At 34.8% G+C, this 13,036-nt stretch overlaps 1 protein-coding gene across 3 annotated transcripts; it reads left to right on the top strand.

Moving 5' to 3' along the window:
- Nucleotides 1-2,839: 2,839 nt before the first annotated feature.
- LOC113234153 (protein TMEPAI) lies at nt 2,840-11,290 on the top strand. 3 transcript variants are annotated; one of them, XM_026469424.1, is made up of 5 exons: nt 2,840-3,382; nt 7,987-8,104; nt 8,344-8,524; nt 8,625-8,707; nt 8,904-11,290. In XM_026469424.1, coding segments are annotated over exons 1-5 (477 nt in total). In that variant the 5' UTR covers nt 2,840-3,381; the 3' UTR covers nt 8,998-11,290. The 3 variants fall into 3 exon arrangements, with proteins under 3 accessions (XP_026325209.1, XP_026325208.1, XP_026325207.1); XM_026469423.1 differs by having other exon boundaries at nt 8,004-8,104; nt 8,625-11,290; XM_026469422.1 differs by having other exon boundaries at nt 8,625-11,290.
- Nucleotides 11,291-13,036: the final 1,746 nt, after the last annotated feature.

Below are 13,036 nucleotides of genomic sequence, written 5' to 3'. Positions count from 1 at the left end.
ATATATATATATATTGTAGATAGAGTTGCAAGAATTGGAGAGGATGTGGGTTATTTTTCTGTACCTAAAGGAGAAATAATAATAAAAATAATTGCCAATCCAAGTACCTAGTACTTAAGGCAGTTTAACTAGTTTAAAACCTAGCATGTGTCATGTGCTTGCTATTTGAATTGGTTAAAGTAACTTAAAAGATTTTTGTCTGGTGACGGACCAGAGTACGTGTCCCTTACTAGGTTTTTAAGGTCTGATAATTGTAAAATTTTGAAGCAGTTGCACCGCCATTCGGCTACTATAGAAATAGTATTCGGTAAAAAATTATTTTACCGAATACTATTATCGAGCATTGAATATTATTATAGAGCAGCCGAGTAAAGGTTCAACCGTGCAAAGTAGCTGTAAATGTAATTTTTTTTTCCATATAATTAATTTTGCCACTCTCCCTATGCATAAAATTAATCAAATACATAAGACAAACGCATTACAGTCACAAACACTACCACCAAAAATATCCCCGCCTATATAAGTGTTTCGCCTCTCTACGAGGCATCCTCAAGAGATGTTGATTGTTCGACTCTCAGCCGAAGAAACTTCTTCACCAAAAAAACGTTCTACACAAGCGCAGCTATTTTGCACGATTTAACTTTCACTGAGTTTGCAGAATAGCAATGTTATCCATTTTTATTTTGCAAATTCGCAAAGCTTTTACCCATAATCCACACGATTACATACCATATATTAGTTTAATACAACGCAATTTTAAGCCAATGTTTCCATAGCTAGCTTATTTTAGCGGTGAGATACTCTACAATTACGTTTTACACTGATTGTTTAAGTAAAATGTTGCCACCAAGTACAAGAAGTTGAGAAAGTAAAAAAAAAGACAAAGCAATTTAATTTGAGCCACTGGTTCCCTGGAGTGATAATTGTTCTCTGAATTAAGTGACTGCACTGTGATTGCTACCTCCTTGATGGATGGTCACACCTACTGTTCATTTAATAATGAATGGTGTTTATCATGTGTTGATGGAATGTGTTTGAAGGCGGTTTAAGAGTCGTATTCCAGAACTGTACTCAATGCTCAAGTCAGGATATGAGCAGACTTGAGTATGATTTCAAGCACTGGAAATACGACCCTAATGGCAAGGACTTGAGTATGATTTTCAGTGCTCACTGCAATACTCAAGTCCTGACCTGAGCATTGAGTAGAGTTCTGGAATACGACCCTAAGAGTGCGGCCAACATACGATAGACTGACTGTTCTTACAGTATTTTATTAGTTCTTATCTCGAACCATGAAAACGTACTATTGAAACTATACTTACCTAAGTTGACTTAATCCTTGAAATTTGTCATAACTTAATAACACCATGAACTGGTAAAGCTCCTTAAATTTAAACTAAACAAAAATAAAGCCTTTTTCTCGTACTGTCATCAAGTTTAATACCTTTGAACCATTCATATCCTAATCGGCATAGTGTCGAATTTAATGTTATGTGTAAAAATTGACGTTCTTTTGACTGTACACAAATAGATCACAGATTTGTTGTTTATTTAGAAAAATACTCTCATGTTGAGATATCCATTAAGAAATCCATAATACAAATTACACGTTTTACTTACCACGAAAATAAATAAATAATTACAAATAAAATTTACCGTAAATTTTACAAAATATTGAGCTCGTTGAACTCTATTCTGCAAACAAGCAATAATCTAATACAAAAGACATCAACGAACTAGTCAATGCGCGTGCGCATTGCATAAAATTCTGAATAAGCATTGGGATATACCTTGAATTAATCCTTCTTGGATATGAAAATTTAGACAAATAAAAGTAAAAAAATAGGTTTTTAATAAGCTTACTAAAACCTATTTAATCTAAAAAATGTCAAGCTTACGGAATAAAAAAATCAAGTATAATAAATTAACATACCAATACAGGAAAGTACCTTTGAACTGAATCTAATATAAGTTTGAAGTTGATTTTTAATATAATAATAATGTGCAGGAGAACGCACCAATAATATCAAACCGAGGATTTCCTTCCAGCAAAATTCACTACCCAAACCAATTTACAAAAGCTCATTTCCCAAATTGATCCTACCAGGAATCGAACCCGGAACCTCCTCATCTACTCCCAAAATGCTAACCGTGTGACCCCCGAGGCCATCAACAGGAATGCCTACATACCCTGACTTTTCCGCAACTTCAAATTTGATTTACATTGCAATGATTTAAAGGTATTCGTTATTGTTTCACTACTCTATAGTAATCTGTATGAATGTTACAGTAAAGCGCAATAGTTTACTGTAATTCAATTCTACATTACGTAAGTTATTACTAATTATAAAGATAGGTAGGTTAGGTACTATCTACAAAATTTGATTAATCTGATATTACTCGTTTTCAACGGAATCTCTTTTATTAAACATTATTAAGACGGTGAATAATGATCGCCTACATTATTAGAGAATTGGGTAACTCATGTAATGTACTGTACGTCGCTACGACTACAGCTCAATCATTGAGCAATGCCAACCGTCTCGTCTCGCGAGCCGACAAACGCGTCATCGCTCACTATTACAATTATAGGTGCGCATATATAAACGAACACAGTGGTAGCAATCGAGCTTGATATACATTCGTGTAACTGCTCCACACATATAAACAGATAGACTACGCTCACTATCACTAGTTTTTAACCCTCACTCACTAGTCACTCGTATCATCGTGTCGACCGAATGAGCACACAGTCTCAAGTAGACAGACCGTCTATGTGTGTGCGGGGTCGACGGTACATGCCGCAATGCGATTGTGTGCGCCGACATCGGGGCAGCCGGTGCACCGCACCGCGCCCGCCTGTTCCCCCCGCTACGCGACTGCGAAGCGAACACCGCGCCGCGCCGCGCCGCGCGCGTCCGCGTCATTGAACAACAAGACTCGCTTGATGGCAGGCGTCTTCCTGCCAATATGAAAAAAAGAGTTTTAAGCAACTGTATCACAAAGTACGCGATAGTGGAATTTATATGTTATCTTTATTTTTTAAATAATTTATTTTTATAGTGTTACATATTTGCAATGAAAAACATATTTTTATTTATTAGTGAATGATAGTCAAATTATTGTAAAATCACGTTACGGCTGTCGTAATCTCCGTATAGTGCCCTGTGATTGTTTCATTTTAAGTGCTAAAAGCTTCAACAAAACAAAACTGTAAATGTCAGTGTCATTGTGGATTTGTAATCAAGTTCACCCGTGATCGAGTGATCGATTTGTGACTCAACGAAAGTGTCATCAAAATCCCTGCTAGAGGGACTTAACTATCTGTCATCCATAGGTGGAAACCCTACAAGAATAATTGTGGACGACACTGATTCAAATAGTAAGTAAACATGAAAAAGTCATGTAAATAGCTAGACGTACCGTTTGGGAATATAACTGATAAGTTAACATGTACCTACTTGTTTAACTAGAGAATGTAAAATTGATGTGAGTTGTGGAGTAAAGCTGATGAATCCGGGCGAGGTGTGGAGAATGTTTGTGGTGGAGGCGAGTAGAGTGATGCCCGAGGCGATCGCTCGGCCGCGAGACGGCGGGAGCGTGCCAAGTGATAAGAGGCGCGCCGATAGCGACGTCACACCCAGACGTTGTTTGCGTGAATTTAAATAAATTTTCATGACGGACAGTTCCGTAATCACCTCTTGCCATATCATAGTCGTGACCTGCCAGCTCGATAACATATGCATTTGTTTGCACGCGAAATGCTACTTGCGCCCATTTTAAGCAATTACTACAATTTAAAAGTTTAATTTTTAAATCGATCATAATTCGCTTTACAACAGTCCTATACATAATAAAATCATGACCTAACTATTATAAGTGGTGTATTGAAATTTATTCACAAATACCAACTCTAAGCTTAGGAAATTCTCAATAAAAATAACAAAATAAGTCAGAAATTCCTAATTCTTTTTATGATGTTTGGTTTCTTATCTAAAGATAATGATGTAGCTGGAAACCCAAGAGAGTGGATTTTTGTTATGTAAAGATTTCATAGTTCAGACTACTGTTAAACACTATTTTTATTTTTATTGAATATCATGTTTTTACTGCTATGATTTTCACCTATTTTTTGTGAAATTAGTCCACTAGTTTGTTATCATTATTAATACAAAGATTGATTGGTTGATGTTGTTAATTAAACAGTGAAATTAAATGTTTATGCCATATGCTCAGACGTCTATTAAGTTTACTCCTCCATTAGGTAATGTCTCAAATTTTATTTTGAAATAAATAACAACATCATAATTATAGACAATACTACTATTAAGTTTTAAGTTCAAAAGAATGTTTTGGCTACTCAATCTAAATGAAATTAAAGAAAAGTTCATTTAAGTTTTATTGACAAATGTTATTCACTCATGCCATTTCCAAACCTTCAAAATGATCATTAGACTAAAAATCATAGGCTTTTACAGCAATACACAAAGAATTATAATAACCAATTGCTTTTCAAGATATTATTTGATAAAGTAAACATTTATGAAGTAGAAGTCATTCACTCCAATCATGTTGTGTTGACCTGTTTGCTAAATATAGACACTCTTTCCAGTTTCATAGCTAATAGTCTGTACTGAGAATAAAAAGTGCCTACCCCTTACTTTAAAATAATATCCAACACATGGATGCGCCACATTTTTTTTTTTTCATAAAATCATATTTGGAACCTTTTATCATCTATGTTGAGTGTGTGCAGTATTATTATTTAACAAAATCTGTGTAGTGGAAATAGAAGATCCTGATCTGTAGTTCATATTATTACAAAGAGAATACATTTATTGCTTTGTTTGTGGTAATTGTAAAATCCATCAAACCATTTATTTACCTTTTAAATAACAATTAATTATGTTAGATAAGTATTATTGTCCTCTCTAAAATAAGCTACAATTAACTTAACTAAAGAGAGCTTGTTATCATTTACTAAACTGTGTAATTGACAAGATTCGATAATAAAATCGTTTCATTAGCATTACAAAACTGCCTCCATAGCCGAAAGGTTAGGGTGGTTTCATTCGGAACATATGCAGCCCCTCATCACTGCGACCATCAGCTGATCTATTGTGATCATGGCCGAACAGTTACCATATTGATCTGCCACGCACAGGTCCCGGGTGCGACTCTCAGGCCGAGTGAATTATTTGTATAGCCTATATTTATTTCTCTCGTGCGTTTGGGTGTAAACACATGGCGCCCGCGACACAAGGTTTCCCTAGAAAAAGTATTAAAACATGCCTTGGCATGCCTGTGTAGCTATACAGACATTCCAAAATTAGGAGTTAAAAAGGAACTGCAATAATTATTCATGACGTCCAAGACCTTAAGGTCTTAATCGGTCAAGTCTTAAAGGCGCCATACAAATTTCATTACAATGGTCTTACTAAAAAGGGATGGGGTATCCCAACACCACCGGCTTTAACGATTAGTATCATTGGTCTAGTTGAGAAAATAAAAAACTAATTTCAGATTCATTTACAGCATCTAGATTTGAGTTGATAGAAGTAATATTTTTTTATGGCAAATACCCTATTGTGACCAGTAGTGAGATAAAAATAATCTTATCATTGTATATTGCTAAGTTAACAATCTCATATTAATATGTTTATTGTAGAACAAGGACTTTGTGAATTTACTGCATTTTCTAGATAACAATATTCAGATTAAGTATTGGTAAGGTAATACTAATATTATCATAAAACTTAGTTTTGTTTTATGATAATATTACTGTTACCTTACCAGTCAATTGACTGAAGCTCTGGCAACATCGTTTTATAATTCATAAAAAGCTGTCTATCCACAAAACACTCAAAAAAATGATAATGAGGTTGGCATTTTTGATACGAAATAAATTAACACAGACATAAACAACAAAATAATTCGGAACAGACAGTCATATCAGTCAATTGATACACTCAAAGTTGTTTTGTTTACTTATCTCGACACGAATAAGTAGTATTATTACATTTAAGTATGTACTGAAAGTGAAGTATCTTAGATTCAGTTTTACTTTTACATGCATGTATTGTTTTGGTCATGGTGAACCTTATTGAAAAATAGTTACAAAAATTTATTCTGAAGTTACCTATTATTTCAGATTGTTTATTTTTCTTATAAGTTTTGTGAACAGTGTAAGTTTTTGGTAATATTATCTCATATTATCAACTAAATTTTAAATAATAAACAAAGCTTTAATATGCTTTAGCACAAAGGCCAGTGTAATTAACATAAAAGTGACTAGAAATTGTTCATAAATAGCATATAGGCTAAAACAAAACCAAATTTGTTGTAGTCATTACAAGCAAAGATAAAATTAATTTAATATGTGTATTAACATGCATTCAAAATGTGTGACCAAAATATTAAAAATTAGAATGCCAAATGTCTTAAATGACCTGATGAAGGTCAAGTTTTTGCAAAAAGATTTATTACAATGAATGTAACATCAAAATTCGTTGCGAATAGTACAAATTGTTAACAACTTAGAGCTTAAACAAAACACCATGTTGTATTTTTTATACATAATATTATTATATTGCCATGTAAACTCTATTTTTAACTTAGATAGTTAGTACATATTATTAAAATGCACAAGATCACCACTTTGCTATTTTTTAATAATCTAGGTAATTGTTTTTATCAATCAAAGTCCTTATTGTTAATGAGTGCTATGTGTAACCTATGTAGCTTAGATAAGCTAAGTAAGTAAGGTAGGTACCTACACAGTATATTTTAACAGTATTAAAGTAATTTCATTTTTTGCACATTTGTCGTTCATTCGGATTAATTAAATTAGTGTAACGATGAGCAAAGGTTTTCTATAAATATCGTTCTTAACATTTTTTAGAGGTGTACTTTCAAGAATTTCAATGTCTTTTGCCACAGCTTACGAGATTTGATTCATGCATAATACAACATTACTCTCGAGTCTCAATTAAGTAGATAGGGGTGTAGATATTAAAATTTTAATAAATAAAATATATATAATAATTTAGCTATTTACTGTTCTAACCATAAAAGTCCACACAAAGAGTTCAGAAGGCGTATACAGTTTATAAATAAGGAAGTACAACAACTTCCAGAATAATGCTCTAAGTTTTAAGTCTTGTGATCTTTATGAATGTACTGTATGTAGCCAGTGTCACTTAATTGCATTACATATGTATTATATTAAAAAAATCAAAACCATTTGTATATTTGCATTATAGTAACTTACCTGTCTCAAATGTATCTTTAATTAGTTTAATTACGAGCATTATTTACGCATATTAATCTTATTTTTTGCTAACATTGTTCTTGTATTCTCGGCATATTCGTACTATCTAAATTTAAAAATTAATTGACGAACATTACAACAACAGCAACAACAATTCAACCTTAGCTTGCCAGTTGAAAAGTCTTGCTAGTGTTAAGTTCAATAAAAACAAGTATTGCTCTCAATACTTGTTATTTTTCTCAATACTTTATTGGTTTTCAACATTACTTTGCAATCATTGTTCTTGTATTCTCGACATATTTGTACTATCTAAATTTAAAAATTATTGGAAGACCATTACAACAACTACAACAACTTAACGTTAACTTGTCAATTGAAAAGTCTTGCTAGTGTAAGTTCCATAAAAACATAACTGAGAGCTTTATTGGTTTTCAACATACTTTGCAATTCCCAAAATTAAAATTATTCAAACAATAATCATCATAAAACAAAAGTGGATATTACATAGGTATTTAAATTTAATTTTCATGAGAATTATAATGCGACCGTGTACATTTCTATAAGTAATATTTTGTGTATTAATACAAAGGAAAACATACACTTTAACTATACGTAATTTTGGCAGTCAAGTCGATAATTAATTATTCGTTTCTTATCTTATTTTTGTACTATAGTAATAACGTTAATCAAAATCAGGACCACATAAGTGAGAGCAGTGTGTTGTGATTTGCAGATGCTCTCGGTACAAGTGCCGGGGTGCGCGGGCATGGAGAGGCTGGGCGCGCCGGGGGGGCCGCGCCTACGGCACGATCACAGGCATCACCATTCCACATTGTGAATATACTTTTTTTCGTTACCCCCTTAATAAGAAAATCCCTTTCTTTAACTTTGCTCGTATTTACGCCTTATAAAAACCTTGTAAATGATAACTTGGTAAAGCATAATTATATCAAGTACCCAATCATATACTAGTCCACCTCCAGACAACAATGTTATCTAATCTATTGCCTTTTGTTATTCAAAGTACATTTGTCTCGTCCAGCGTAATGTAATCGAATGTTGTATCATTTCAGGGAATGGGAAAAGCAGCAGAGGCTGCAGGCCATGGTGGGGCGGATCCAAGAAATGGTGGAGCAGGAGTCACGCGCGCGGTCTGCTGCCGCCGCCGAACGGCTCGGCCTACCGCCCAGCATACAGCTGCCCGACGGAGAGTACGGACAAGATGCACACTTGCAGTTGCGGGCACCTTATCAGGTACCTACGACTTGCAACACATTGACATGTACACAAACTCTATCGCGGTTATTGATTTCAAATAACAGTTGTAATAACACGTTTATTGTGTGATTTGCAGCAAGACGAGCTGACGAGAAGCAGCGTTCAGCCTCCACCAAACAAATGCGTGAGCGACGTCCCGGAGTGGGCGGGCGCGGCAGACGCGCCGCCGACACGGCGCGGCGCGGGCGGCGGCAGCGCGGGCAAGAAGGACGGGCTGCTACAGAAGGCCACGCGGTGGATGGTGCGCATGGGCGCGCGGCCGCCGCCGCCGTTCTTGCCGGCCAGCGGGCCGCCGCCCTGCGTCATGGTGCCGCGGCGCGCCGCGCCCAGCCCGCCGCCCGACGCGTGACGCCGCCGCGCCGCACCACCCCTCTACCATATCACGCTTACATTCCATTATCGGGACGATCAGACTCGCCGGAGTGCACGCGCGTCCCGGAGTATTATAGACTTGGTATTTATTTATTTGGGACTGGCCGTGGGCCGGGCAGGCTTAGGCGCGGCGCCGGCCTCGCGCCGCGGGGCGCGCACCCTGTGATATGTGCGAAGGGTCGTGTAGTGACAGTGCGGACGCTGCGGACCACACGCCGGACGACTCGGCAGTGAGGAAGGACCGGGGAAGCGCGGGCGTGAACACCGCCGCCACGCCAAGAGCGTCGCTAGTCTTGATACTTTAATCGGTTTAGACCTAGAGGTAATTGTTTCTATTGAAATATGGAAGAAGACGAGGTTTCACTGCCCGCTAGTTGTTTTGTAGGTGTGTATGGCGTTGCAAGTGTGCGTCCGTGTTCCTCGCGCCGTCTTTGAGTTTCGCAAAAAACTAAGACTGAAATAAAATAAAAAAGATATAACACTATAAAGTCTACATTGAAGTATGTTGTCTTAGGTAAAATTAATTCAAATAGAAACAATTAAAGTATATAATATTTAATGAATCTTTCGATTGTAACCTTCGATGATATTGTATATTATGAAAAAGGTCAGTCGATTATGAGCTGATGTCTTGCAGTGTACAGTTTCATGTTTAAGTAACCTATTTTTAAAGTTAATTTCTATCCAGCAGCTATTAATCTGTGTTTAAACAACTTTTATATTTATTTGTAACAATATAAAAGAATGCATATCAGTACAATAACGGCAAGGATTATTAATTTACAAAGCATAGTTTCTATTTTATTGTAAATATTGTCTCTAATTTAATATTAGAATAATTATGGCCGAACGCCGAAATCCGAAGGTCTTTTCAATTGAGTGTTTGCTACATTCCATATTTATGTTGAAATATACCTAATTGTCAAGCTATTGACCTTAGACTCCGCTTCCACCAGTGCCGCCACGCTGACAATAACTGACCACAGAGTGATGTTGACAGCACATGAATAGTAATCTCATTAGCGAATAGACACTGTTTCGAATGAAACACATTGGTTGAATTAGTTTTAAATTAGATATTTATTATTTTTTTTAACGTAAGATCGGTGGCACATATCTTGCATCACGACACTGTCATATCATTTGAGAAATATCGAATGTGTTGTTCGTGTCGAAAATTAACAAGCCCGCGAGATGTGTGCTACCGAGTTTTTTAATGTTGTCTTATTTTGGTTTTTAGCCGCGTTTAGATGCTCATTATAATATAATTGTATTTAGTGTCTAATAATGAAAATTTGCTATATACGTTGAATAAATCTAGAATCTCGAATATCTGTATAAAATAAAAGTGTGATATGCAAATGGCCAAAAGACCCAGTAGTGCCTAGACGCGGCTAATTATGCTCAACACGACTGAATACGCCATTCATTGTTAAAAATATTTAAATGAATAAATAAATGTGTCCATTGCGAATGTTAAAATAATATCTTTTATAAACCCACAAAATTTACACAGAATCATTTGTTAATTTGTGCACGAATCTGTTTGGCAGATAGTTCCATTGTCTTAGTACGAATTCGACGAATATATTATACACACGAATAGACAATTTGTTTAATATAATAACAAAATAAATCTTCTGGTTCTGAAGACAATGTAATTAATTATATTGTTCTTAAAATTTGCAAATATTTAGTTTGTGTTTTACAATTGACTATCTGTCCCTCTACTTAATGAGAATTTACATAATGTCCATTTCTAATGTTGTTGTTGTTAGATTTAATGCCTTTCATACACTATAAATACATTTAATGGACAAATGCAATATTTTTTTCGATTTAATTCTTGACTAAAAGTATGTGATAAGTAAGGTAGATTTCTCAATGTGTAATTTCATCAATTTTAAGGCGGCATAGTCAATCACCGTTAATTCTGCATCACTTAATCGTGGCAACTAATTAAATGTCATATTTTCTTAAACAATTTAGTGTAAAAAGAATGGTAATAAAAAAATTAGGTTTATATCAGAACAAGGCCGCCGTAACATTATGTAACATAGATAATTAAAAAATTAATCTTCCTTCTACCATTGAGAAATATACCTACAACTCAATTTTTCGCCAAGAGGTGCTTGATTTTAACAAATAAGAATGTCCGCTTCTAGTACCTTATAAATATAGTCTTCGAAATTGAGAATTGACATCAGACATTGAATTGTACAAAACCTGACAAAATATAAAAGTTGTTTAAAATAGCATCACAGAATAGATATTTAATCTAGATATCAAACAATATTCCATTTGTCATATTAATAAGTAAAGCAGAAGCCAATGTTTAATGATAAAAGAAAACTGCATTAAATTATGACCTACAAATAATGAAAAGATGATTTTTATTTTCAAGTCCTTGGAGAGTATTTGCTTCTTTTAAGCTGTCTCTGTTTTAGGGTTAAATTTTACTGCGATCACCACCCACTTGTCGCTTGGCATGAATTACGATTTTTAAGACGTCTTTGTGAATAGACGCTGGAAGTGTAGGGTTACCTTATTAGCCCTTCGTACCTTTGTACGAAAGTAAGTACTTAGTTCGTACGTTTATTCTTAATTTAATTTATATTACTTTCCGGTCCAATTACTCACCTCATTCCGCAGCACTCAACCTGCGCTGTAAGTTGCAAAGCGCCCTGGCGCCATCTTTGAAATTTGTTTTTTCCGTTATCCAAATTTTTCCTAATACTTTTGGAATCGTTGAAATTTTCCAAGTTATTGCTAAAATATCACTCGTTAATATACATACATTGTTTCTATTATTCCAGTATATTTCCGTTAACTCCGTAGTGCGATAGTGTCCCCATAAATAACAGTTCCGAAAGTGGTAGCCCATAGTCGAGATACTTTCCCAAATACTGTAACCGCAGAATCAGCCGAAGTAGAAGAGGAGATCAATAAATGATCTAACATAGTTTATGCAATAAATATGAAATCCGATGCGCCCATCAATTTTGTTTATTATATATGATCGAAAAATACAGTAAAGTAAATACAAGAAAAAATAGTATAGCCACAGTTGCGTCTACTTCCTCTTGCTTATTGTGCCCTTTTTAGATTTCGCCAGTACATAGTAGGTACACAAATCGGGGAGAATGAATACTTATGAACCTTTGAGTATTTTTACATTCTGGTTGTAAAATCCTAAATCATTATTTTTATTTGTTTAGTTTGTTACAGTGTTACAGTAGTTAGATCTATTATTTGGCTATAATCACTCATAATAAGCACGATGAAAAAGTTTATAATACTGTCAGATTTCCCATTTTTTATGAAGTAACTCAAATGTTCAAAGCTGCCCCAAGCCTTGGCTTCGAACCCGCCTGGGGTAGCTTTGAAACCGCCTCGGGTAGCTTTGAAACCGCGTCGAAGTTGAAGTCATAAATTGAAATGAAAATTACTTATTTATTGCATATTTTGCAATAAATTTTATTAAATCCGTTATCAGAAATCTTTTACAATATTTATATTTCTTCAATCTGTTTAGTTAAATCTATATTAATCATAGGACTCGACCATTCTCACAGTCTGTGTTCTAAGTCTAATTACCATTTCGGTGTTCTCGGCCTAATTACCTTAGCCTTTGTTTTTTCTTGGTCATTATACCCTTATGATGACGGAAAATATAATCTAAGATTATAACCAATAATATTACAATTAATCTATCAATAATGTCTAAATGGCATTAGAATAGACAAAGTTGTTTTGAAGTTATTAAGACACAAATATTTTATGGAAACGGTAATTAGATCTAATTACCGTAGCCATGGATACGATAATTAGAAAGTTCAAACATTTTTTCATGCTTAAAAACACTCAATGCTTGCATGCTGTAGGTTTAATATTTTAGCAATAAAACAATCCATACGACAAGCAAAGTTCAACTCACTAAATCATATTCTTCTAGTAAATAACTATTTTTGAGAATATTTACTTTTCAAGTCAGAAACTAAACACGACCTCTCTTTAGTTTTTGGCGTGTGCACACTGTGGTGCTCGGTGGTGCTTATATTTATATATTTTAAATATAATATCTATTCATTCAAGTGACAGCGTAAACGCATTCGT

Source organism: Hyposmocoma kahamanoa, unplaced genomic scaffold, assembly GCF_003589595.1.
Source record: "Hyposmocoma kahamanoa isolate Upper Pololo Valley unplaced genomic scaffold, ASM358959v1 81, whole genome shotgun sequence".
Classification (NCBI taxonomy): domain Eukaryota; kingdom Metazoa; phylum Arthropoda; class Insecta; order Lepidoptera; family Cosmopterigidae; genus Hyposmocoma; species Hyposmocoma kahamanoa.
This window is presented reverse-complemented; position numbering and strand designations above follow the sequence as displayed.

Coding starts and splice junctions, on each gene's coding strand:
- LOC113234153 (XM_026469422.1), top strand. Junction 8,105..8,343: donor AGGCATCACCATTCCACATT/GTGAATATACTT, acceptor GTATCATTTCAG/GGAATGGGAAAAGCAGCAGA. Junction 8,525..8,624: donor AGTTGCGGGCACCTTATCAG/GTACCTACGACT, acceptor TGTGATTTGCAG/CAAGACGAGCTGACGAGAAG.